Genomic DNA, 22,940 nt, shown 5'->3' on the forward strand with positions numbered 1-22,940 from the left:
GGGAGCCCTGGGAGCACTGGGAGGGGGTACTGGGAGCACTGGGATGGGAGCCCTGGGAGCACTGGGAGGGGGTACTGGGAGCACTGGGATGGGAGCACTGGGGACACTGTGTGGGGATACTGGGGACACTGGTATGGGAGCACTGGAGACACTGGGTGGGGGTACTGGGAGCACTGGGATGGGAGCCCTGGGAGCACTGGGCGCCCCCCCCGCGCTGCCCTCGTGCCTCAGTTTCCCCCTCGTGCCCTCCCTCCCCTCGCAGCCGCCCCCGCCCCCTCCCCCTCGCTAATGAGGCTCATCTCATTAGCGGGGATTACCGACTATCTATAGGGTCGGGGGGGGCCCCGGGGGTCCCCGATCCCGCCCCCCCCCCCCCCCCCCCCCCGTCCCGTTCCGGGGCGGAGCCGCTCGGAGCCGCTCCGGGAGCCGGCGGGGAGCGCAGCCGGTATCGGGGGGCTGGGGGATGTTTTAAGGATGTTTTGGGGTGCTATGAAGGTGTTTAGGGGTGGTTTGGGGATGTTTTGGGGTGCTTTGGGGTGCTATGAAGGTGTTTAGGGGTGGTTTGGGGATGTTTTGGGGTGCTGAGGGGTGTTTAGGGGAAGTTTGGAGGTAGTTTTGGGGTGTTTCATGGTGTTTTGGGGCGTTGTGAAGGTGTTTGGGAGTGTTTTTAGGGTGCTTTGGGGTGCTATGAAGGTGTTTAGGGGTGGTTTGGGGACGTTTTGGGGTGCTGAGGGGTGTTTAGGGGTGGTTTGGGGATGTTTTGGGGTGCTTTGGGGTGCTATGAAGGTGTTTAGGGGTGGTTTTGGGGTGTTTTGGGGTACTGTGAAGGTGTTTAGGGGTGGTTTTGGGATGTTTTGGGGTGCTGAGGGGTGTTTAGGGGTGGTTTGGGGTCGTTTTAGGGGGTTTTGTGGTGTTTTGGGGTGTTGTGAAGGTGTCTGGGAGTGGTTTTGGGGTGCTTTGGGGTGCTATGAAGGTCTTTAGGGATGGTTTTGGGATGCTTTGGGGTGCTGTGAAGGTGTTTAGGGGTGGTTTGGGGCTGCTTTGAGGTGATGGGGGGTGATTAGGAGAAGTCTGGAGGTAGTTTTGGGGTGTATTGGGGAGTTCTGAGGTGCTGTGAAGGTGTTTAGGGGTGATTTTGGGATGTTTCGGGGTGTTTAGGGGTGGTTGGGGGTCGTTTTAGTGTGTTTCATGGTGTTTTGGGGTGTTGTGAAGGTGTTTAGGGGTGGTTTTGGGGTATTTTGGGGTGCTGAGGGGTGTTTAGGGGTGGTTTTGGGGTCATTTTAGGGTGTTTCATGGTGCTTTGGGGTGCTGTGGGAGTGTTTTTGGGGTGCTTTGGGGTGTTGTGAAGGTGTTTAGGGGTGGTTTTGGGGTGTTTTGGGGTGCTGAGGGTTGTTTAGGGGTGGTTTGGGGTCGTTTTAGGGGTTTCGTGGTGTTTTGGGGTGTTTTGAAGGTGTTTGGGAGTGTTTTTTGGGTGCTTTGGGGTGCTATGAAGGTGTTTAGGGGTGGTTTTGGGATGTTTTGGGGTGCTGAGGGGTGTTTAGGGGTGGTTTGGGGATGTTTCAAGTGGCTTTGGGGTGCTGTGTAGGTGTTTGGGAGTGGTTTTGAAGTGTTTTGGGGTGCTGGGGGGTGTTTAGGGGTGGTTTTTGGGTGCTTTGGGGTGCTGTGTAGGTGTTTGGGAGTGGTTTTGGAGTGTTTTGGGGTGCTATGAAGGTGTTTAGGGGTGGTTTTGGGGTTCTTTGGGGTGCTGGGGTGTGTTTAGGGGTGGTTTTGGGATACTTTGGGGTGCTGTGAAAGTGTTTAGGGGTGGTTTGGGGCTGTTTTGCAGTGCTGGGGGTTGATTAGGGGAAGTTGGGAGGTAGTTTTGGGGTGTATTGGGAGTTCTGAGGTGCAGTGAAGGTGTTTAGGGGTGGTTTTGGGGATGTTTTGGGGTGCTTTGGGGTGCTATGAAGGTGTTTAGGGGTGGTTTTGGGATGTTTTGGGGTGCTGAGGGGTGTTTAGGGGAAGTTTGGAGGTAGTTTTAGGGTGTTTGATGGTGTTTTGGGGTGCTATGAAGGTGTTTGGGAGTGTTTTTTGGGTGCTTTGGGGTGCTCTGAAGGTGTTTAGGGGTGGTTTTGGGATGTTTTGGGGTGCTGAGGGGTGTTTAGGGGAAGTTTGGAGGTAGTTTTGGGGTGTTTCATGGTGTTTTGGGGTGTTGTGAAGATGTTTGGGAGTGTTTTTGGGGTGCTTTGGGGTGCTCTGAAGGTGTTTAGGGGTGGTTTTGGGATGTTTTGGGGTGCTGAGGGGTGTTTAGGGGTGGTTTGGGGATGTTTTGGGGTGCTTTGGGGTGCTCTGAAGGTGTTTATGGGTGGTTTTGGGGTGTTTTGGGGTGCTTTCGGGTGCTATGAAGGTGTTTAGGGGTGGTTTTGGGATGTTTTGGGGTGCTGCGGGGTGTTTAGGGGGGCTTTGCGGGGTGTTTTGGGGTGTTGTGAAGGTGTTTGGGAGTGTTTTGAGGTGCTTTGGGGTGCTGGGGGGTGTTCAGGGGTGGTTTTGGGGTGTTTCGGGGTGCTTTGGGGTGCCGTGAAGGTCTGGGTGTAATGGGGGGGCACTGGGTGTACTGGGGGGGGGGACTGGGCACACTGGGGGGGCGCACTGGTTGTACTGGGAGTGGCACTGGGTGCATTGGTCGCCCCAGGTGGGAGCACTGGGTGTACTGGGGGGGGCACTGGGCACACCAGGGGGTGCACTGGGTGTACTGGGGTGGCTCTAGTCACACTGGGGGGGTCACTGAGGGCATTGGTCGCCCCGGTGGGGGGACACTGAGTGTACTGGGGGGGTCACTGGTTGCGCTGGGAGTGGCACTGGGTGTACTGGAGGGGCTCTGGGCACACTGGGGAGACGCACTGGGTGTACGGGGGGGACACTGGTTGCACTGGGGGTGGCACTGGGTGTACTGGGGGGGGTCTTGTCGCACTGAGAAGGGGCACTGGGTGTACTGGGGGGGGCTCTGGGCACCCTGGGGGGGCGCTGGGAGTGGCACTGGGTGTACTGGGGGGGCTCTGGGCACACTGGGGGGGCACTGGGGGCACTGGGAGTGGCACCGGGTGTACTGGGGGGGCTCTGGGCACCCTGGGGGGGCACTGGGAGTGGCACTGGGTGTACTGGGGGGGCTCTGGGCACCCTGGGGGGGCACTGGGAGTGGCACTGGGTGTACTGGGGGTGCTCTGGGCACACTGTGGGGGGCAGTGGGGGCACTGGGAGTGGCACTGGGTGTACTGGGGGTGCTCTGGGCACACTGGGGGGGGCAGTGGGGGCACTGGGAGTGGCACTGGGTGTACTGGGGGTGCTCTTGGCACCCTGGGGGCGGCCCTGGGGGCATTGGTCGCCCCGGGGGGGGGTCACTGGGTGCCACCCGCGCCCCGTGCCTCAGTTTCCCCACAGCTGGGCGATGCCAGGCTGGGCGCTGCTGGTGCTGCTGCTGCTGGCGGGGGGGGCCCAGGCGTTCCCGGGGGGGCCGCGGGCGCTCAGCGCGCTGGGGCTGCCAGGTGAGTGCGGGGCCGGGGTTGGGGGGTGGGGGACAGGGGAGTCAAGGAGGGGGGGCACCTGACCTGACCCCCCCCCCCCCACACCAGGTACTGCTGCCTTCCCGCGCTTCGGTGGCTTTGGTGACAACGGCACCGGCCTGGGCTTCCAGCACATGGTGCGCATCAACGGGTCCCTGCTGCTGGCGGCCAGGTGAGAGGGACGCGGGGAGGGGGGTGACCACCTGTGCACACTCACCTGTGCGTGTGTGCACGCTCACCTGGGCTTGTGCATGCTCACCCAGGCTCATGTGCAACCACCTGGGCTTGTGCATGCTCACCTGTGCAGGTGTTCATGCTCACCTGGGCTCATGCATGCTCACCTGGGCTCGTGCACGCTCACCTGGGCTTGTATGTGTTCACCTATGCTTGTGCATGCTCACCTGGGCTCATGCACACTCACCTAGGCTCGTGTGCAGCCACCTGGGCTTGTGCACACTCACCTGTGCATGTGTGCACGCTCACCTGTGTGTGCACATGCTCACCTGGACTTGTGCATGTTCACCTGTGTGTGCACGCACGTTCACCTGGGCTTGTGCACGTTCACCTGGGCTTGTGCTTGCTCACCTGTGCATGTGTGCATGCTCACCTGGGCTCATGCACGCTCACCTTTGCTTGTATGTGCTCAGCTATGCTTGTGCACGCTCACCTGGGCTTGTATGTGCTCACCTATGCTTGTGCATGCTCACCTGGGCTCATGCACACTCACCTAGGCTCATGTGCAACCACCTGGGCTTGTGCACGGTCACCTGTGCATGTGCGCATGCTCACCTGTGTGCCCACATGCTCACCTGGGCTCGTGCACACTCACCTGGGTTTGTATGTGCTCACCTATGCTTGTGCATGCTCACTGGGGCTCATGCACACTCATCTAGGCTCATGTGCAGCCACCTGGGCTTGTGCACACTCACCTGTGCATGTGTGCATGCTCACCTGTGTGCGCACATGCTCACCTGGGCTCGTGTGCATGCTCACCTGGGCTCATGCATGCTCACCTGGGCTCGTGCGCGCTCACCTGGGCTTGTATGTGCTCACCTATGCTTGTGCATGCTCACCTGGGCTCATGCACGCTCACCTAGGCTCATGTGCAGCCACCTGGGCTTGTGCACGCTCACCTGTGTATGTGTGCATGCTCACCTGTGTGCGCACATGCTCACCTGGACTTGCGCATGTTCACCTGTGTGTGCGCGCATGCTCACCTGGGCTCGTGCACGCTCACCTGGGCTCATGCACACTCACCTGGGCTCATGTGCAGCCACCTGGGCTTGTGCACGCTCGCCTGTGCGTGTGTTCATGCTCACATGTCCCCATGTCCTGACACATCCTCGTGTCCCTCGCATGTCCCTATGTCCTCGCATGTCCCCGTGTCCTTCATGTGTCCCCATGTCCCTTGTGTGTCTCCATGCCCTCACACATCCCCATGTCCCTCATGTGTCTCTTCACACGTCCCCGTGTCCCCTGCGTGTCCCCGTGTCCTTCATGTGTCCCCATGTCCCTCGTGTGTCCTTGTGTCCCTCACATGTCCCCATGTCCCTTGCATGTCCCCATGCTCTCATGCATCCCTGTGTCCCTCACATGTCCCCATGTCCTCACACGTCCCCGTGTCCCTTGTGTGTCCCCGTGTCCCTTGTGTGTCCCCGTGTCCTTCATGTGTCCCCATGTCCCTTGCGTGTCCCCATGCCCTCACACATCCCTGTGTCCCCATGTCTCTCATGTGTCCCCGTGTCCTTCATGTGTCCCCATGTCCTCACATGTCCCTGTGTCCCTTGTGTGTCCCCGTGTCCTTCATGTGTCCCCATGTCCCTTGTGTGTCCCCATGCCCTCACACATCCCTGTGTCCCCGTGTCCTCACACATCCTCATATCCCTCACATGTCCCCGTGTCCTTCATGTGTCCCCGTGTCCTTCATGTGTCCCCATGCCCTCACACATCCCCGTGTCCCTCGCGTGTCCCCGTGTCCCTCGCGTGTCCTTGTGTCCCTCACACGTCCCCGTGTCCCTCGCGTGTCCCCGTGTCCCTCACACGCTCCCTCCGCAGGGACCACATCTTCTCCTTCGAGCTGGGCGCGGCGGGGCCCCTGCGCCCCCAGCGGGTAAGGGGGGGCCGGGGGGACGCAGAGGGCCCCGGGGATTGGGGTGCCCGTGCCCACCCCCCGCTCGCCCGCAGCACCTCACCTGGGAGCCTCGCGACAGGGGCAGCTGCGCCCTGCGCGGCCGCCGACAGGTACGGGGTGTGGGGTATCGGGGTGCAGGGTATGGGGGCGTGGGGTACTGGGGTGCAGGGTATCAGTGTGTGGGGTATCGGGGTGCAGGGTATGGGGGTGTGGGGTATTGGGGTGCAGGGTATTGGTGTGGGGTGTATTGGGATGCAGGGTATCACTGCACAGGGTATGGAGGCGTTGGATATCGGGGTGCAGGGTATCAGTGTGTGGGGTATTGGGGTGCGGGGTATGTTGGCGTGGGGTATTGGGGTGCAGGGTATCTGTGTGGGGGGTATTGGGGTGCAGGGTATCAGTGTGTGGGGTATCGGGGTGCAGGGTATGTTGGCGTGGGGTATTGGGGTGCGGGGTATCAGGGTGTGGGATATTGGAGTGCAGGGTATCAGTGTGTGGGGTATTGGGGTGCGAGGTATCGGTGCACAGGGTATTGGGGTGCAGGGTATTGGGGTGCAGGGTATTGGGGTGCAGGGTATTGGTGCACAGGGTATGGGGGTGCGGGGTATCAGTGTGTGGGGTATTGGGGTGCAGGGTATCAGTGTGTGGGGTATCGGGGTTTGGGGTATCAGTGTGTGGGGTATCGGGGTTTAGGGTATCAGTGTGTGGGGTATTGGGGTGCAGGTTATCAGTGTGTGGGGTATCGGGGTGCAGGGTATCAGTGCATGGGGTATCGGGGTGTGGGGTATCAGTGTGTGGGGTATCGGGGTTTGGGGTATCAGTGTGTGGGGTATTGGGGTGCAGAGTATCAGTGTGTGGGGTAATGGGGTGCAGGGTATCAGTGTGTGGGGTATCGGGGTTTGGGGTATCGGGGTGTGGGGTATCGCTGTACAGGGTATGGGGGTGTGGGGTATTGGGGTGCAGGGTATCAGTGTGTGGGGTATTGGGGTGCAGGGTATCACTGCACAGGGTATGGGGGTGTGGGGTATCGGGGTGCAGGGTATTGCTGCACAGGGTATGGGGGTGTGGGGTATCGGGGTGCAGGGTATTGCTGCACAGGGTATGGGGGTGTGGGGTATCGGGGTGCAGGGTATTGCTGCACAGGGTATGGGGGTGTGGGGTATCGGGGTGCAGGGTATTGCTGCACAGGGTATGGGGGTGTGGGGTATTGGGGTGCAGGGTATCAGTGTGTGGGGTATTGGGGTGCAGGGTATTGGTGTGGGGGGTATTGGGGTGCAGGGTATTAGTGTGTGGGGTATTGGGGTGCAAGGTATTGGTGCACAGGGTATGGTGGCGTGGGGTATTGGGGTGCAGGGTATTGCTTAACAGGGTATGGGGGCGTGGGATATCGGGGTGCAGGGTATCAGGATGTGGGGTATCGGGGTGCAGGGTATTGCTTAACAAGTTATGGGGGCGTGGGGTATCGGGGTGCAAGGTATCAATGTGTGGGGTATTGGGGTGCAGGTTGTCAGTGCAGAGGGTATGGGGGCATGGGGTATCAGTGTGGGGGGTATCAGTGTGTGGGGTATCAGGGTGCAGAGGGTATCGGGGTGCAGGATATCAGTGTGTGGGGTATTGGGGTGTGGGGTATTGGGGTGCAGGGTGTCAGTGTGTGGGGTATTGGGGTGTGGGGTATTGGTGCCCAGGGTATTGGGGTGCGGGGTATTGGGGTGCAGGGTATCAGTGCATGGGGTATCAGGGTGTGGGGTATTGGGGCGTTGGATATTGGGGTGCAGAATATTGGGGCATGGGCTATTGGAGTGGGGGGCATTGGGATGCAGGGTATTGGGGTGCAGGGTATCAGTACATGGGGTGTTGGGGTGTGGGATATTGGGGTACGGGACATCGGTGGGGCGTATTGGGGTATTGGGGTGTGGGGTGCAGAGGGTGTGGGGGTGCAGGGACACGTGGCGTGGGGGGTCCAAGGGGCAGAGGGCGTGGGGGGCAAACAGGGGGCTCAGGGCAGAGGGGTGTGAGATGACGGGGCCCCCCGTGTCCCCCCGTGTCCCCCCGTGTCCCCCCGTGTCCCCCCGTGTCCCCCAGCAGGACGAGTGCCACAACTACATCAGGGTGCTGGTGCCCCGCGATGCCCGAACCCTCCTGGCCTGCGGCACCAACGCCTTCAGCCCCGTGTGCAGGACCATCCAGGTGGGGGGGTCGGGGGGTGGGGGGCACAGGGGGGGTGATGAGTTGGGGGGGCTCAGCCCTTGTTGGTGACATGGGGGGGGTAATGAGTTGCGGGGTGCTCAGCCCTTTTTGGGGTACAGGGGGTGTGATGAGTTGGGGGGGCTCAGCTCTTGTGAGGGTGTGATGAGTTGGGGGGGCTCAGCCCTTTTTGGGGTACAGGGGGTGTGATGAGTTGGGGGAGCTCAACCCTTGTTGGGTGTGATGAGTTGGGGGGGCTCAGCCCTTTTTGGGGTACAGGGGGTGTGATGAGTTGGGGGGGCTCAGCCCTTGTTGGGGGTACAGGGGGTGTGATGAGTTTGGGGGGCTCAACCTTGGGGGCACAGGGGGTGTGATGAGTTGGGGGGGCTCAGCTCTTGTGAGGGTGTGATGACTTGGGGGGGGCTCAGCCCTTGTTGGGGTACAGGGGGTGTGATGAGTTGGGGGGGGCTCAACCTTGGGGGCACAGGGGATGTGAGGGGTTGGGGGGGCTCAGCTCTTGTGAGGGTGTGATGAGTTGGGGGGGGCTCAGCCCTTGTTGGGGTACAAGGGGTGTGATGAGTTGGGGGGGCTCAGCTCTTGTTGGGGGTGTGATGAGTTGGGGGGCTCAGCCCTTGTTGGGTGTGATGAGTTGGGGGGGCTCAGCCCTTATTGAGGGCACGGGGGGGTGATGAGTTGGGGGGGCTCAACCTTGGGGGCACAGGGGATGTAATGAGTTGGAGGGGCTCAGCCCTTGTTGGGGTACAGGGGGTGTAATGAGTTGGGGGAGCTCAGCCCTTGTTGGGTGTGATGAGTTGGGGGGGCTCAGCCCTTTTTGGGGTACAGGGGGTGTGATGAGTTGGGGGGCTCAGCCCTTTTTGGGGTACAGGGGGTGTGATGAGTTGGGGGGCTCAGCCCTTTTTGGGGTACAGGGGGTGTGATGAGTTGGGGGGGCTCAGCCCTTGTTGGGTGTGATGAGTTGGGGGGGCTCAGCCCTTGTTGAGGGCACAGGGGGTGTGATGAGTTGGGGGGGCTCAGCCCTTCTGAGGGTGTGATGAGTTGGGGGGGCTCAGCCCTTGTTGGGGTCAAGGGGGGATGATGAGTTGGGGGGGGCTCAGCCTTTCTTTGGGGCACAGGGGGTGTGATGATTTGAGGGGGCTCAGCACTTTTGAGAGTGTGATGAGTTGGGGGGGCTCAGCCCTTTTTGGGGTACAGGGGGTGTGATGAGTTGGGGGGGCTCAGCCCTTGTTGGGGCACAGGGGGTGTGATGAGTTGGGGGGGCTTAGCTCTTGTTGGGGGTACAGGGGGTGTGATGAGTTGGGGGGCTCAGCCCTTTTTGGGGTACAGGGGGTGTGATGAGTTGGGGGGGCTCAGCCCTTGTTGGGTGTGATGAGTTTGGGGGGCTCAGCCCTTATTGAGGGCACAGGGGGTGTGATGAGTTGGGGGGGCTCAGCCCTTGTTGGGTGTGATGAGTTGGGGGGGCTCAGCCCTTGTTGAGGGCACAGGGGGTGTGATGAGTTGGGGGGGCTCAGCCCTTCTGAGGGTGTGATGAGTTGGGGGGGCTCAGCCCTTGTTGGGGTCAAGGGGGGATGATGAGTTGGGGGGGGCTCAGCCTTTCTTTGGGGCACAGGGGGTGTGATGATTTGAGGGGGCTCAGCACTTTTGAGAGTGTGATGAGTTGGGGGGGCTCAGCCCTTTTTGGGGTACAGGGGGTGTGATGAGTTGGGGGGGCTCAGCCCTTATTGAGGGCACGGGGGGGTGTGATGAGTTGGGGGGGCTCAGCCCTTGTTGGGGCACAGGGGGTGTGATGAGTTGGGGGGGCTTAGCTCTTGTTGGGGGTACAGGGGGTGTGATGAGTTGGGGGGCTCAGCCCTTTTTGTGGTACAGGGGGTGTGATGAGTTGGGGGGGCTCAGCCCTTGTTGAGGGCACAGGGGGGTGATGAGTTGGGGGGGCTCAACCTTGGGGGCACAGGGGGTGTAATGAGTTGGAGGGGCTCAGCCCTTGTTGGGGTACAGGGGGTGTGATGAGTTTGGGGGGGCTCAGCCCTTTTTGGGGTACAGGGGGTGTGATGAGTTTGGGGGGCTCAGCCGTTGTTGGGGTACAGGGGGTGTGATGAGTTGAGGGGGCTCAGCTCTTGTGATGGTGTGATGAGTTGGGGGGGCTCAGCCGTTGTTGGGGTACAGGGGGTGTGATGAGTTGGGGGGGCTCAGCCCTTGTGAGGGTGTGATGAGTTGGGGGGGGGCTCATCCCTTTTTGGGGTACAGGGGGGGTGTGATGATTTGGGGGGGGGGCTCAGCCCTTAGTGGGAGCTCTGTGAGCAGCACCCTGAGGTGTGATGAGTTGGGCAGTTCTCAGCACCCCCTCAGCAGTTCGGGGGGATGCGGGGGGGGCTGTAATGAGTTTTTTGGGGGGGGGGGGCATCTCATCCCCTGTGCCCCCCCCTCCCAAGGTGGGCAGCCTGGCCCAGGAGGGCGAGGAGCTGAGCGGGCAGGCTCGCTGCCCCTTCGATGCCAAGCAGAGCGTCGTCGCCCTCTTCGTCGGTGGGTGCTGGTGTTTTGGGGGGGGGACATGGGGGTCCCCGCACGGGGTGTTGGGGTGGGGGGACAGGGCTGATGCTGTGTGCCCCCCCACCCCGCAGACAGCAGCCTCTACTCGGCCACGGTGGCTGATTTCCAGGCGAGTGACCCCGTGATTTATCGCAGCCTCAGCCCCGGGAGGCCCCCCCTGCGCACCCTCAAATACAGCTCTCGCTGGCTGATGGGTACCCCGAGATGGGGGGGCTGGGGGGGTGATGGGGGAAGGGGAAGGGGAAGGGTTGGGGGGGCTGTTTGGGGGCCATGGGGTAGGGGGAGAGGTTTGGAGGGGTTGTTGGGGGGCGATGGGGATGGGGTATGGATTTGGGGGTGTTGGGGTAGGGGTACAGGTTTAGGGGGGTGTTTGGGGGTGATGGGGATGGGGTGGGGGTACAGGTTTGGGGGGGTGTAGGGGGGCAATGGGATAGGGGTATGAGTTTGGGGGGTGTTGGGGGGGATGGGGTGGGGATATAGGTTTGGGAGGGTGTTGGGGGGGATGGGGTAGGGGTTTTGGGGGTGTAGGAGGGTGTTGGGTGGTGATAGAGTAGGGGTACAGGTTTGGGGGTGCTGTTTGAGGGCGATGGGGATGGGGTGGGGGTATAGGGGTGGGGAGGTGTTGGGGGGCGATGGGGTAGGGGTATGGATTTGAGGGGGTGTTGGGGGGCGATGACGATGGGGTATGGATTTGGGGGGTGTTGGGGGGTGTTAGGGTAGGGGTACAGGTTTCGGGGGGTGTTGGGGGCAATGGGGATGGGGTGGGGTATGGGTTTGGGGGGTTGTCGGGGGGCGATGGGGAGGGGGTATGGATTTGGGGGGTGTTGGGGTGGGGGTACAGGTTTGGGGGGGTGTTGGGGGCGATGGGGATGGGGTGGGGGTTTGGGTTTGGGGGGGTGTTTTGGGGGCAATGGGGTAGGGGTATGGGTTTGGGGGGTGTTGGGGGGGATGGGGATGGGGGTACAGGTTTGGGGGGTGTTTGGGGGTGATGGGGTAGGGGTTTTGGGGGTGTAGGATGGTGTTGGGTGGAGATGGAGTAGAGGTACAGGTTTGGGGGAATGTAGGGGGGCAATGGGGTAGGGGTATGAGTTTGGGGGGGGTGTTGGAGGCGATGGGGATGGGGCAGGGTACGGGTATGGGGGGGTGTTGGGGGCGATGGGGATGGGTGGGATGCAGGGTATCGGGGGGGCTGGGGGGACCCAGCTAGGTTTGGGGGTGCAGGGCTATGGAGGGGGGAGGGCAGGGCCAGGGGTACAGGGCTGACCCCCCCCGGGTCTCCCCAGAGCCCCACTTCGTGCAGGCGCTGCCCTACGGCCCCCACGTCTACTTCTTCTTCAGGGAGGTGGCGGTGGAGCTCAGCGCCCTGGGCAAGGTGGGCACGGGGGGAATGGGGGGCACGGGGCCAGACTGGGGGGCTGGGGGGGGTGCTGCTGGTGCCTGTGGGTCTCAGGGTGCCAATGCCCACGTGTCCCTGGGTGCTGACACCCACGGGTCCCTGGGTGCCGATGCCCGTGTGCCTGGGTGCCAATGCCTCTGGGTCCCTGGATGCTGACACCCATGGGTGCCCATGTGCCGATGCCCATGGGTCCCTGGGTGCCGATGCCCATGGGTCCCTGGGTGCTGACACCCCTGGGTGCCCGTGTGCCTATGCCCACGGGTCCCTGGGTGCCGATGCCCGTGTATCCCTGGGTGCTGACACCCATGGGTGCCAATGTGCCTATGCCTGTAGGTCCCTGGGTGCTGATACCCCTGGATCCGTGGGTCCCTGGGTGCCCATGCCCATGAATCCCTGGGTGCTGACACCCATGGGTGCTTGTGTACCTATGCCCATGGGTCCATGGATGCCGAATCCCGTGGGTCCCTGGGTGCCGATGCCCGCGGGTCCCTGGGTGCCGACACCCATGGGTGCCAGTGTGCCGATGCCTGTAGGTCCCTGGGTGCCAATACCCCTGGATCCGTGGGTCCCTGGGTGCTGACACCCATGGGTACCAGTGTGCTGATGCCTGTAGGCCCATGGATGCTGAATCCTGTGGGTCTCCAGGTGCTGACACCCATGGGTGCCTGTGTGCCAATGCCTTTGGTCCCATGGGTGCCGTTGCCCGTGGGTCCCTGGATGATGATGCCCATGGATCCCTGGGTGCTGACACCCATGGGTGCCCATGTACTGATGTCCGTGGGTCCCTGGGTGCCGATGTCCGTGGGTCCCTGGGTGCCGATGCCTTTGGTCCCTGGGTGCCGATGCCCGTGGGTCCCTGGGTGCCGATGCCCATGGGTGCCCATGTACTGGTGTCCATGGGTCCCTGGGTGCCAACATCCGTGGGTCCCTGGGTGTCAACGTCCATGGGTCCCTGGGTGCCGACGTCCATAGGTCCCTGGGTGCCGATGCCCACGGGTCTCTGGGTGTCGATGCCCGTGGTTCCCTGGGTGCCAATGTCTGTGGGTCCCTGGCTGTCGATGCCCGTGGGTCCCTGGGTGCCAATGCCCGTGGGTCCCTGTGTGCCAATGCCTTTGGTCCCTGGGTGCTGACACCCATGGGTCCCTGGGTGCTGACACCCATAGATGCCCGTGTGCCAATGCCTTTGGTCCCTGGGTGTCGATGCCCGTGGGTCCCTGGGTGTCGATGCCTTTGGTCCCTGGGTGCTGACCCCTGGGTGCTGATGCCCGTGGGTCCCTGGGTGCGGGCACAGGTGCTGGTGGCGCGCGTGGCCCGCGTGTGCCGCAACGACCGGGGGGGCTCCCCGCGGGTGCTGGAGCGGCGCTGGACGTCGTTCCTGAAGGTGCGGCTGCACTGCGCCGTCCCCGGTGACACCGTCTTCTACTTCGACGTCCTGGAAGCCGTGACGCCCCCCTGCACCCTGCACGGGCACCCCGCCGTCCTCGCCCTCTTCGGCACCCAGCCCAACAGGCACGGGGACATGGGGACAGGGGGACGTGGGGACATGGGCTCATAGGAAGTGTGAGCCTGGGGACGTGGTGGCCTGGGGGACGTGGGGCTGAAGGGCAGGAGAGTGTGGCACGAGGGGGACATGGGCAGGGACATGGGGACACAGGAGACATAGATATGGGGACACAGGACATGGAGGTACAGAAGATGTAGATATTGGGACATGGAGACGCAGGAGATGGAGATGTGGGGACATGGGACATGGAGACACAGGAGATGGAGATATAGGGACACAAGAAATGAAGATATGGGGACATGGAGGTACAGGAGATGGAGATGTGGGAACCTGGGATATGGGGACACAGGAGATGGAGATATGGGGACATGGGGACACAGGAGATGGAGGTATGGGGACATGGGGACACGAGAGATGGAGATATGGGAACAGGGGATATGGGGACACAAGAGATGGAGATATGGGGACATGGAGATACAGAAGATGGAGATGTGGGAACCTGGGATATGGGGACACAGGAGATGGAGATATGGGGACCGGGGATATGGGACATGGAGACACAGGAGATGTAGATATTGAGACATGGGACATGGGGACACAGGAGATGTAGATATGGGGACATGGGGAGCAGGAGATGTAGATATGGGGACATGGAGATACAGGAGATGGACTTCTGGTGACATGGGACATGGAGACACAGGAGATGGATTTCTGGGGACATGGGACATGGAGACACAGGAGATGGAGATATGGGGACATGGAGACACAGGAGATGGAGATGTGGGGACATTGGAGATGTGGGAGGGACAGACATGGGGATGCACTCAGATGGGGATGGGCAATGGCGACATGGGAGATGGGGACACAGGAGGGATGTGGGCATGGAGGAGATGGGCCATCGGGATGGACTCGGAGGGGGATGCGGGGACCCACAGGGGACAGTGGTGTCCCCAGCCCCGGTGTCACCCCCTGCCACCTCCCCAGCATCCCCGGCTCGGCCGTTTGCGCCTTCTACCTGGCCGACGTGGAGCGGGCGTTCGAGGGCGCCTTCGCCGAGTCGCGCGGTGCCGTGTGGGCGCCGGTGCCCGAGGAGAGGGTGCCCCGACCCAGGTACCCCCCGCGTCCTGGGGACCACCCCCCCCGGGTGCCACCAGCGGGGTCCCCACGGCTGGTGTTCCGCAGGCCCGGCTGCTGCGCCGGGATGGCATCGGCCGCCGGCATCGCCACCTCGGCCGAGCTCCCCGATGAGACGCTGGCCTTCGCCAAGGAGCACCCGCTGCTGCACCGCGCCCTCGCGCCCGCCGGCCACAGGCCCCTCTTCACCCACACCGGCCCACGGTGCGTCCTGCCATGGGGACACCGGGGACACTGGGGACAGGGTGACACTGTGGGGACAGGGGCACTGCAGGGACAGAGAGCAATGCCAGGACAGGAGGTCACTGGGGACGAGGTGGCACAGGGCATAGGGTGACACTGCAGGGACAGGATGGCAATGGGGACATGGTGACACTGTGGGGACAGGGGGCACTGCAGGGACATGGGGTCATTGGGGACAGAGGGCATTGCCAGGACAAGGGGTCACTGGGGACAGGGGGGCACTGCGGGGACAGGGGGTTACTGGGGACAGAGGGCATTGCCAGGACAAGGAGTCACTGGGGACAAGTGGCACAGGCATGAGGTGGCACTACAGGGACAGGATGGTGGTGGGGACAGGGTGACACTGTGGGGACAGGAGGGGCAGTGGGAAGAGGGGGGAACCACGAGGATAGGGGGGCCCAGGGGAAAGGGGCTCATTGGGGATAGGGGGGCACAGGGGACAGGGTGACACTGTGGGGACAGGGGGTCATTGGGGACAAGGTGGCACAGGGCATAGGGTGACACTGCAGGGACAGGGGACATGGGGGACAGGGGGCACTGTGGGGACAGGGGGGCACTGGGGACAAGGTGGCAAGGGTGCGCAAGGGCTCCGAGCCAGGGTTGCAAGGGTCTTGTGCAAAAGGGTGTGGAGCCCTGGTGTGAGGGTGTGCAAAGCCCTGGTGGGAGGGTGTGCAAAGCCCTGGTGCGAGGCCACATGAGGGTGTGCAAGGGCTCCGAGCGAGGGTTGCGAGGGTCTTGTGCAAAAGGGTGTGGAGCCATGGTGCGAGGGTGTGCAAAGCCCTGGTGGGAGGGTGTGCAAAGCCCTGGTGCGAGGCCACGTGAGGGTGCGTAAGACCTGGGGGCAAGGGCGCAAGGGCCGCGTGCAAAGCCCTGGTGCACAAATGTGCAAGACCTCGGGGCGAGGGCGTGCGAGCGGCTGCAGCACCACGTGCGAGGCCCCGTGCGAGGCCCCGTGCGAGGGTGCGCTGGGTGCAGGCTGACGCAGCTGGCGGTGGACGCGGGCGTGGGACCGTGGGGCAACCGGACGGTGCTGTTCCTGGGGGCCGAGGACGGGCACGTGCTGAAGGTCCTGGTGGGGACACGGCCCCCCGAGGACCCCCGGCCGCTCGGGGCCACGGCGGCACCCGGGGACACCCAGAAGCCCGGGGACGCGGGGGACACTGGGGACACCGGCCCTGAGACGCTGCTGCTGGACGAGATCAGCCTCTATGACCCTGGGCGGTGAGACCTGGAGGGTGGGGGCTCATGGGGTCCTTGGGTGCTTCTGGGTGCTGGGGAGCTTTGGGTGCTGGGGGGCTCATGGGGTCCTTGGGTGCTGGGGGGCTCTGGGGACTGGGGGGCTCATGGGGTGCTTATGGGGGCTGGGGGGCTTGTGGGGTCCTTGGGTGCTGGGAGACTCTGGGGACTGGGGGGCTCATGGGGTCCTTGGGTGCTGGGAGCTCTGGGTGCTGGGGGGCTCATGGGGTCCTTGGGTGCTGGGGGGCTTTGGGTGCTGGGGGGCTCATGGGGTCCTTGGGTGCTGGGAGACTCTGGGGACTGGGGGGCTCATGGGGTCCTTGGGTGCTGGGAGCTCTGGGTGCTGGGGGGCTCATGGGGTCCTTGGGTGCTGGGGGGCTTTGGGTGCTGGGGGGCTCACGGGGTCCTTGGGTGCTTCTGGGTGCTGGGGAGCTTTGGGTGCTGGGGGACTCATGGGGTCCTTGGGTGCTGGGGGGCTCATGGGGTCCTTGGGTGCTGGGAGACTCTGGGGACTGGGGGGTTCATGGGGTCCTTGGGTGCTTCTGGGTGCTGGGGGGCTCATGGGGTCCTTGGGTGCTGGGAGACTCTGGGGACTGGGGGGCTCATGGGGTCCTTGGGTGCTTCTGGGTGCTGGTGAGCTTTGGGTGCTGGGGGGCTCATGGGGTCCTTGGGTGCTGGGGGGCTCTGGGGACTGGGGTGCTCCTGGGGGCTGGGGGGCTTGTGGGCACCATGGGGCTGTGGGTGCTGGGGGGTTGCCTGAAGCAGAGGGCACTGGTGGGTGCAGCAGTGGTGGGGGGGCCCTCGGGGTGCTGGGGGGCCACATGGGTGCCGTGGGGCTGTGCAGGTGCTGGTGGGTGCTGGTGGGTGCCATGGAGTGCTGGTGGGTGCTGTGGGGTCATACAGGAATTCTAGGGTGCTGGTGGGTGCCCTGGGGTGCTGGTGGGTGTAATGGAGTCATGCAGGTACCATAGGGTGCTGGTGGGTGCTGTAGGGTGCTGGTGAGTGATGTGGGGAGCTGGTGGGTGCCCTGGGGTGTTCCTGGGTGCTGGTGGGTGCCAGCAGGCTCTGTGGGGTGCAGCCCGGTGCCGCGGGGACGGGGCAGCCGAGCGTGATGGGTGCTGTGGGGGCGCAGGTGCCGGGGGCCGCGGGATGCCAGCCGGGTGCTGGGGCTGGAGCTGCACCCGCCGGGCCAGGAGCTCTACGTCGCCTTCGCCGGGTGCCTGGTGCGGCTGCCCCTGAGCCACTGCGCCCAGCACGGCACCTGCCGCAGGTGAGAGGGGCGTGCGAGGGCGTGTGAGGGCGTGCGAGTGCACGAGGATGGGAAGGCACAAGGGCGTGAGGGCGCACAAGGAAAGGGACGGGTACAGGGCTCCACGGGTGTGCGAGGGCATGGGAGTGTGCAAGGGGATGGAGGGTACAAGGGCGTGCAAGGGCGTGTGTGAAGGCACGAGGACACACAAAGGCTCAGAGGCACATGCTTCCATGGGGGCACGAGGGTTTGCGAGGGCACGGAGACGTGTGAGAGCACAGGGGCGTGCGAGGGTGTGTGAGGGCACACAGCATGCATGGGGGCTGGAGGGTATGGGGGTGTGTGAGGGTGGGTGGTCACAGGGTGCGCCAAGGTTGTGGGAGCGTGCGAGGGCATGGGAACGTGCAAGGGTGTGCAAGCACACGGGGCACGTGAGGACTTGAGGGCCTGGGGTGTGCAAGAGCATGGGAGCGTGTGAGAGTGTGCAAGGGCATGGGGTGTGCCGAGAGCATAAGAGCGTGCAAAGTCACGGGGTGTGCCAAGGGCATGGGAGTGTGCGAGGGTGTGCAAGGGCACGGGGCATGTGAGTGCTTGAGGGCATGGGGTGTGCAAGGGCGTGGGAGCGTGTGAGAGCGTGCAAGGTCACGGGTGTGCAAGGGCGTGGGAGCGTGTGAGAGCGTGCAAGGTCACGGGATGTGCCAAGGGCATGGGAAAGTGCAAGAGTGTGCAAGGTCATGGGGTGTGCCAAGAGCCGGAGAGTGTGCAAAGTCACAGGGTGTGCAAGGGCATGGGAGGGCTGGAGGGCATGGGGCGTGCAAGGGCATGGGAGTGTGCAAAAGCGTGCAAGGTTATGGGTTGTGCCAAGAGCATGAGCGTGTGCGAGGGCACAGGGTGTGCCAAGGGTATGGGAGTGTGCAAGGGCATGGGGCATGGGAGGGCTGGAGAGCTCGGGGCGTGCAAGGGCATGGGAGCGTGCAAGGGCATGCGAGGGCACGGGATGCGCCAAGGGCATGGGAGTGTGCAAAAGTGTGCAAGGTTATGGGTTGTGCCAAGAGCATGAGGGCGTGCGAAAGCGTGCAAGGTCATGGGGTGTGCCAAGGGCATGGGAGCGTGCAAGGGCACGGGGCATGGGAGGGCGTGGGAGTGTGCGAGGGCATGAGGTGTGCGAGTCCCCCGTGCAGGAGCTGCCTGGCCACGCGGGACCCCTACTGCGTGTGGCTGCCCCCGAGGGGCTGCGTCCCCTTCTCCCAGGACCTCCCGTGAGTGCCCCCAGCCCCCGGGTCCCCTCCCCAGCCCCTGGGTCCCTTCTCCCTGGGGTGGGGGGCGCTGGGGCCAGCAGGTGACGTCCCCCGCTGTGCCCCAGGAGCGGCTTTGAGCAGGACGTGGAGGGATCCCTTGGGATCACGGAGAGCTGCCAAGGTGAAGGGAGGGGACGTGGGGGATATTGGGGGGTCACTGAGGGACATTCTGGGGACATGAGGTCATGGGGGGATGGAGGTGGCACCAGGGTGACCCTGGGGACCGTGGGACGTGTGGGTGATGCTGGAGGATGTAGGGGACATGGGTGGCCTCGGGGGATGTGGTTGGCCTCAGGGGACACGGGTGGCCTTGGGGGACACTGGTGGCCTCAGGATGCGGGTGGTCTTGGGGGACACGGGTGGCCTTGGGGGACACAGGTGGTCTCAGGAACGTGGGTGGCCTGGCCTGACCCTGCTCTGCTCTCCCAGATGCCCCAACTGAGGGGGACAGTGATGGGGACGGAGACTTGGCCCATGGTCAGTGACACCATCTGCCCCCCAGACACCCACTGGGAGGGACACGGGAGGGACATGGGGACCTGGAGGGACCCCAGGGATGGGAGAGGGAGCCAAGGACGTGGGGATCCCGTGGACCAGGAAGGGTCCCCCAGGGTGGTGGTGACCCCAGAGACCAGGAGGGACCCTGGAAACTGGAGAAGGACTTGGGTTGAGGCTCCCAGGGATGAGGAAGGACCCTAGGGGTGGGAGAGGGACCCCAGGGACCAGAAAGGGACCCCAGGATGGGGGGGACCCCAGGGACCAAAAGTGGAATCCATGGGTGGGAGAGGGACCCAGGTCTCTACTAGGGGGGCCTTGGGATGGGAGGGAGTCCTTGGGTTGGGGGAGATCCCAGGGACCAGGAGGGACCCCAGGGATGAGGGTCACCCCAGGGATGGGAGAGGGTCCTCAGGTTGGGGGGACCCCAGGGACCAAAAATGGAATCCATGGGTGGGAGAGGGACCCCAGAGAGCAGGGGGCCCCTGGGGGTGGGAGGGACTCCTTGGGCTTGGGGGGGACCCCAGGGACCAGAGAGGGACCCCAGGGACCAGGAGGGACCCCAGGGATGAGGGTCACCCCAGAGATGGGAGAGGGTCCTCAGGTTGGGGGGACTCCAGGGACCAAAAATGGAATCCAGGGGTGGGAGAGGGACCCCAGAGACCATGGGGGCGCTGGGGGTGGGAGTCCCTGGATTAGGGGGGTACCCCAGGGACCAGAAAGGGACCCCAGGGACCAGGAGGGACACCAGGGATGAGAGGGACGCCAGGGACCAGGAGGGACCCCAGGAATGAAGGGCACGCCAGGGAGGGGAGAGGGTCCTCAGGCTGGGGGGACTCCAGGGACCAAAAATGGAATCCAGGGGTGGGAGAGGGACCCCAGAGACCATGGGGGCCCTGGGGGTGGGAGCCCTTGGGTTGGGGAGGACCCCAGGGACCAAAAATGGAATCCAGGGGTGGGAGAGGGACCCCAGAGAGCAGGGGGCCCCTGGGGGTGGGAGTGAGCCCTTGGGTTGGGGGTGACCCCAGGGACCAGGAGGGACCCCAGGGATGAGGGTCACCCCAGAGATGGGAGAGGGTCCTCAGGCTGGGGGGACCCAAGGGACCAACAATGGAATCCAAGGACGGGAGAGGGACCCCAGAGACCATAGGGGCCCTGGGGGTGGGAGTCCTTGGGTTGGGGGGGACCCGAGGGACCAGAAGGGGACCCTAGGGACCAGGAGGGATGCCAGGGGTGAGAGGGACACCAGGGACCAAGAGGGACCCCAGGATTGAAGGGCACCCCAGGGGTGGGAGAGGGTCCTCAGGTTGGGGAGACCCAAGGGACCAAAAATGGAATCCAGGGGTGGGAGAGGGACCCCAGAGACCATGGGGGCCCTGGGGGTGGGAGCCCTTGGGTTGGGGGTGACCCCAGGGCCCAGGAGGGACCCCAGGGATGAGTGTGAGCCCAGGGATGGGAGAGGGTCCTGAGGTCGGGGGGCCCTGCAGGGCCCAGAGAGGGTCCCCCAGCCGCGCGGGCCGTCGGGGTCCCGGGCCGTGGGGCTGACGGGTGGTCCCGCAGGGGTCTGCCAGGCCGTCCCGGGGGCGGCGGTGCCGGTGCCGGTGCTGGTGGGCTGCGCGCTGGCCGCCTTCGCTCTGGGCGCCGCGGCCGCGGGCCTGGTGGCGGCCGCCTGCCGCCCCTCTGCGCCCAAGGGGACCCCGGAGCCCCCCGACACCCCCCTGCAGCCCCCGGGCCCACCGCCTGTCCCCCGCCTCTACCCCACGCTGCCTGGGCCTGGGGGGCTGCGGGACCCCCCGACGCCTCCCACCACCCCCAAGGCCGCCCCGCAGCGGGCGACGGAGCCTCACGGCGGCCTGACCCCCAACTCGGGTCCCCCCGAACCCCCCGGGCCGGGACCCCCGGCTAGGCCCGCGCTGGAGGAGCTGCTGCAGCGGCTGCATGGGTCGGGGGGCTCGGGGTGGCCGGTGACCCCCCCAGGCCCCGGTTCCTTCGCCAACCGGGTGCAGCCGGGCGTGGGGTTCCCCAGGGCGGCCCCCCGAGACGGGGCGCCCCGCCGGCTGGACGTGCCCCCCGACAGCCCCCCCCCCCCAGCCCCCCGCCGCCCGCTGGCGCAGAGACACTCGCTGGGGGGACCCGCGGGACCCCCCGGCTCAGCCCGGCCGCTCGCCCGCATGCACTCGCTGGGGGGGACGCCCTGGGGACCCCGGCCCCCCGCCAGCGAGAGGGGCCTCCCCACAAAACCCCCTCTGCTGCCCAAGCCCCTGATGCTGCCCGCCGGCCCCAGCCAGCCCTGAGCCCCCCCCAACCCGGGACGTGGGGACAGCCCCCTGCCTCCCCCGGGGTGATGAGGGTCCCCGTGTCCCCAGGTGTCCCCCTCCATGGGGTCATAACGGTCGCCATGTCTCCAGGTGTCCCCCTCCCTGGGCTGACGAGGGTCCCCATGTCCCCAGGTGTCCCTCTCCCTGGGATGACAAGGGTCCCCATGTCCCTAGGTGTCCCCCTCCCCAGCATGACGAGGGTCCCCCTATCCCCAGGTGTCCCTCTCCCCCGGGTGACAAGGGTCCCCATGTGTCCCCCTCCCTGGGGTGACAAGGGTCCCCATGTCCCCAGGTGTCCCATTCTCTAGGGTGATGAGGGTCCCCATGTCCCCAGGTGTCCCTCTCCCTGGGGTGACAAGGGTCCCCATGTCCCTAGGTGTCCCACTCCCCAGCATGATGATGATCCCCATGTCCCCAGGTGTCCCCTTCTCTGCAGTGACGAGGGTCCCCATGTCCCCAGGTGTCCCCCTCCCCAGCATGACTAGGGTCCCTGTGTCTCCAGGTGTCCCTCTCCCTGCAGTGTCTAGGGTCCCCATGTCCCCAGCTGTCCCCCTCCCTGGGGTGACGAGGGTCCCCATGTCCCCAGGTGTCTCTCTCCCTGGGGTGACAAGGGTCCCCGTGTCTCCAGGTGTCCCCCTCCCGGGAAGACAATTGTCCTGTCCCCAGCCCTCCCTGCCCCTGGGGACAAGGGTCCCTACATCCCCCCCTCAGTGTCCCCAGCTCCCAGGGCTTTTCCCTTTGGATCTTCTCTAATTTATTGGCTGCTTTGGGGTCTCTGGAGCCACCGTGGCCTCCCTGAACACCGTGAAGGGTGCAGGACACGGCAGCTCCGGGCACCAGAGCTCAGTTCCTCCTACTGTGTAGGATAAATCCTACATTAAAGTCACAATCCTTCCTGCACTAGTGCCTGCCTGGCTCTGTCCGGGGTGTGGGATGGGACGGGAGTGGGATGGGAAAACGGGAAGGTGGCACCAAAGAATCACAGAATCACCAGGTTGGAAAGGACCCACCAGATCATCGAGTCCAACCATTCCCATCAATCACTAACCCATGTCCCTCAGCACCTCGTCCACCCGGCCCTTAAACCCCTCCAGGGAAGGGGACTCACCCCCTCCCTGGGCAGCCTCGGACACTGCCCAATCACCCTTTCCAGGAAATATTTTTTCCTGATGTTCAGTTTGAACCTGCCCTGGTGGAGCTTGAGGCCATTCCCTCTCGTCCTGTCCCCTGTCCCCTGGGAGAAGAGCCCAGCTCCCTCCTCTCCACAACCTCCTCTCAGGGAGTTGGAGAGAGCAAAACGGGGCTTTTGGGTGCTGGTTGGGTGGCAGGGCTCCCCAGTGCCAAGTCCTGAGGGAGAAGAACCTCCCTGGCCCTGCTGGCCACGCCGGGTCTGATCCAAGCCAAGATGCCCTTGGCCTTCTTGGCCCCCTGGGCCCCTGCTGGCTCCTGTTCCACCAACCCCCCCAGGTCCTTCTCCTCCAGGCAGTTTCCAGCCAGCCTTCTCCTAGGCTGGAGCTGCTCAGGGTTGTTGTGCCCCCAGTGCAGGACCCGCCGCTTGGCCTCGTTAACCCTCCTGCCGTTGGTCTCAGCCCATGGATCCAGCCTGTTCAGATCCCTTTGGAGCCTCCCGACCCTCCAGCAGATCCAG

The 22,940-nt window shown here is 64.2% G+C and overlaps 2 protein-coding genes across 2 annotated transcripts in view; one reads left to right on the plus strand and one right to left on the minus strand.

Annotated features, from left to right (window-relative positions):
- PSMD4 (proteasome 26S subunit ubiquitin receptor, non-ATPase 4) overlaps positions 1 to 22,940 on the minus strand; it is a 116,169-nt gene that overhangs the window by 65,718 nt on the left and 27,511 nt on the right. The window lies entirely within an intron of this gene.
- SEMA6C (semaphorin 6C) lies at positions 433 to 22,192 on the plus strand. The gene is made up of 18 exons (XM_069878477.1): positions 433 to 445; positions 3,407 to 3,521; positions 3,609 to 3,711; positions 5,595 to 5,649; positions 5,724 to 5,780; positions 7,756 to 7,857; positions 10,302 to 10,392; positions 10,491 to 10,613; positions 11,703 to 11,791; positions 13,107 to 13,324; positions 14,304 to 14,429; positions 14,502 to 14,657; positions 15,672 to 15,917; positions 17,065 to 17,202; positions 18,363 to 18,440; positions 18,545 to 18,600; positions 18,909 to 18,956; positions 20,535 to 22,192. The coding sequence occupies exons 2-18, from the start codon at positions 3,425 to 3,427 to the stop codon at positions 21,266 to 21,268; spliced, it is 2,517 nt and encodes an 838-aa protein (XP_069734578.1). The 5' UTR covers positions 433 to 445; positions 3,407 to 3,424; the 3' UTR covers positions 21,269 to 22,192.

This window comes from Phaenicophaeus curvirostris, chromosome 29 (genome assembly GCF_032191515.1).
Source record: "Phaenicophaeus curvirostris isolate KB17595 chromosome 29, BPBGC_Pcur_1.0, whole genome shotgun sequence".
Classification (NCBI taxonomy): domain Eukaryota; kingdom Metazoa; phylum Chordata; class Aves; order Cuculiformes; family Cuculidae; genus Phaenicophaeus; species Phaenicophaeus curvirostris.

What these genes read in the sequence shown, in the direction of transcription:
- SEMA6C (XM_069878477.1), top strand. Translation starts at nt 3,425, where the DNA reads ATGCCAGGCTGGGCGCTGCTGGTGCTGCTGCTGCTGGCGGGGGGGGCC. An exon ending in TCCCTGCTGCTGGCGGCCAG is followed by an intron (nt 3,712 to 5,594) that starts GTGAGAGGGACG and finishes CTCCCTCCGCAG; the next exon opens with GGACCACATCTTCTCCTTCG. An exon ending in CCGTGTGCAGGACCATCCAG is followed by an intron (nt 7,858 to 10,301) that starts GTGGGGGGGTCG and finishes CCCCCTCCCAAG; the next exon opens with GTGGGCAGCCTGGCCCAGGA.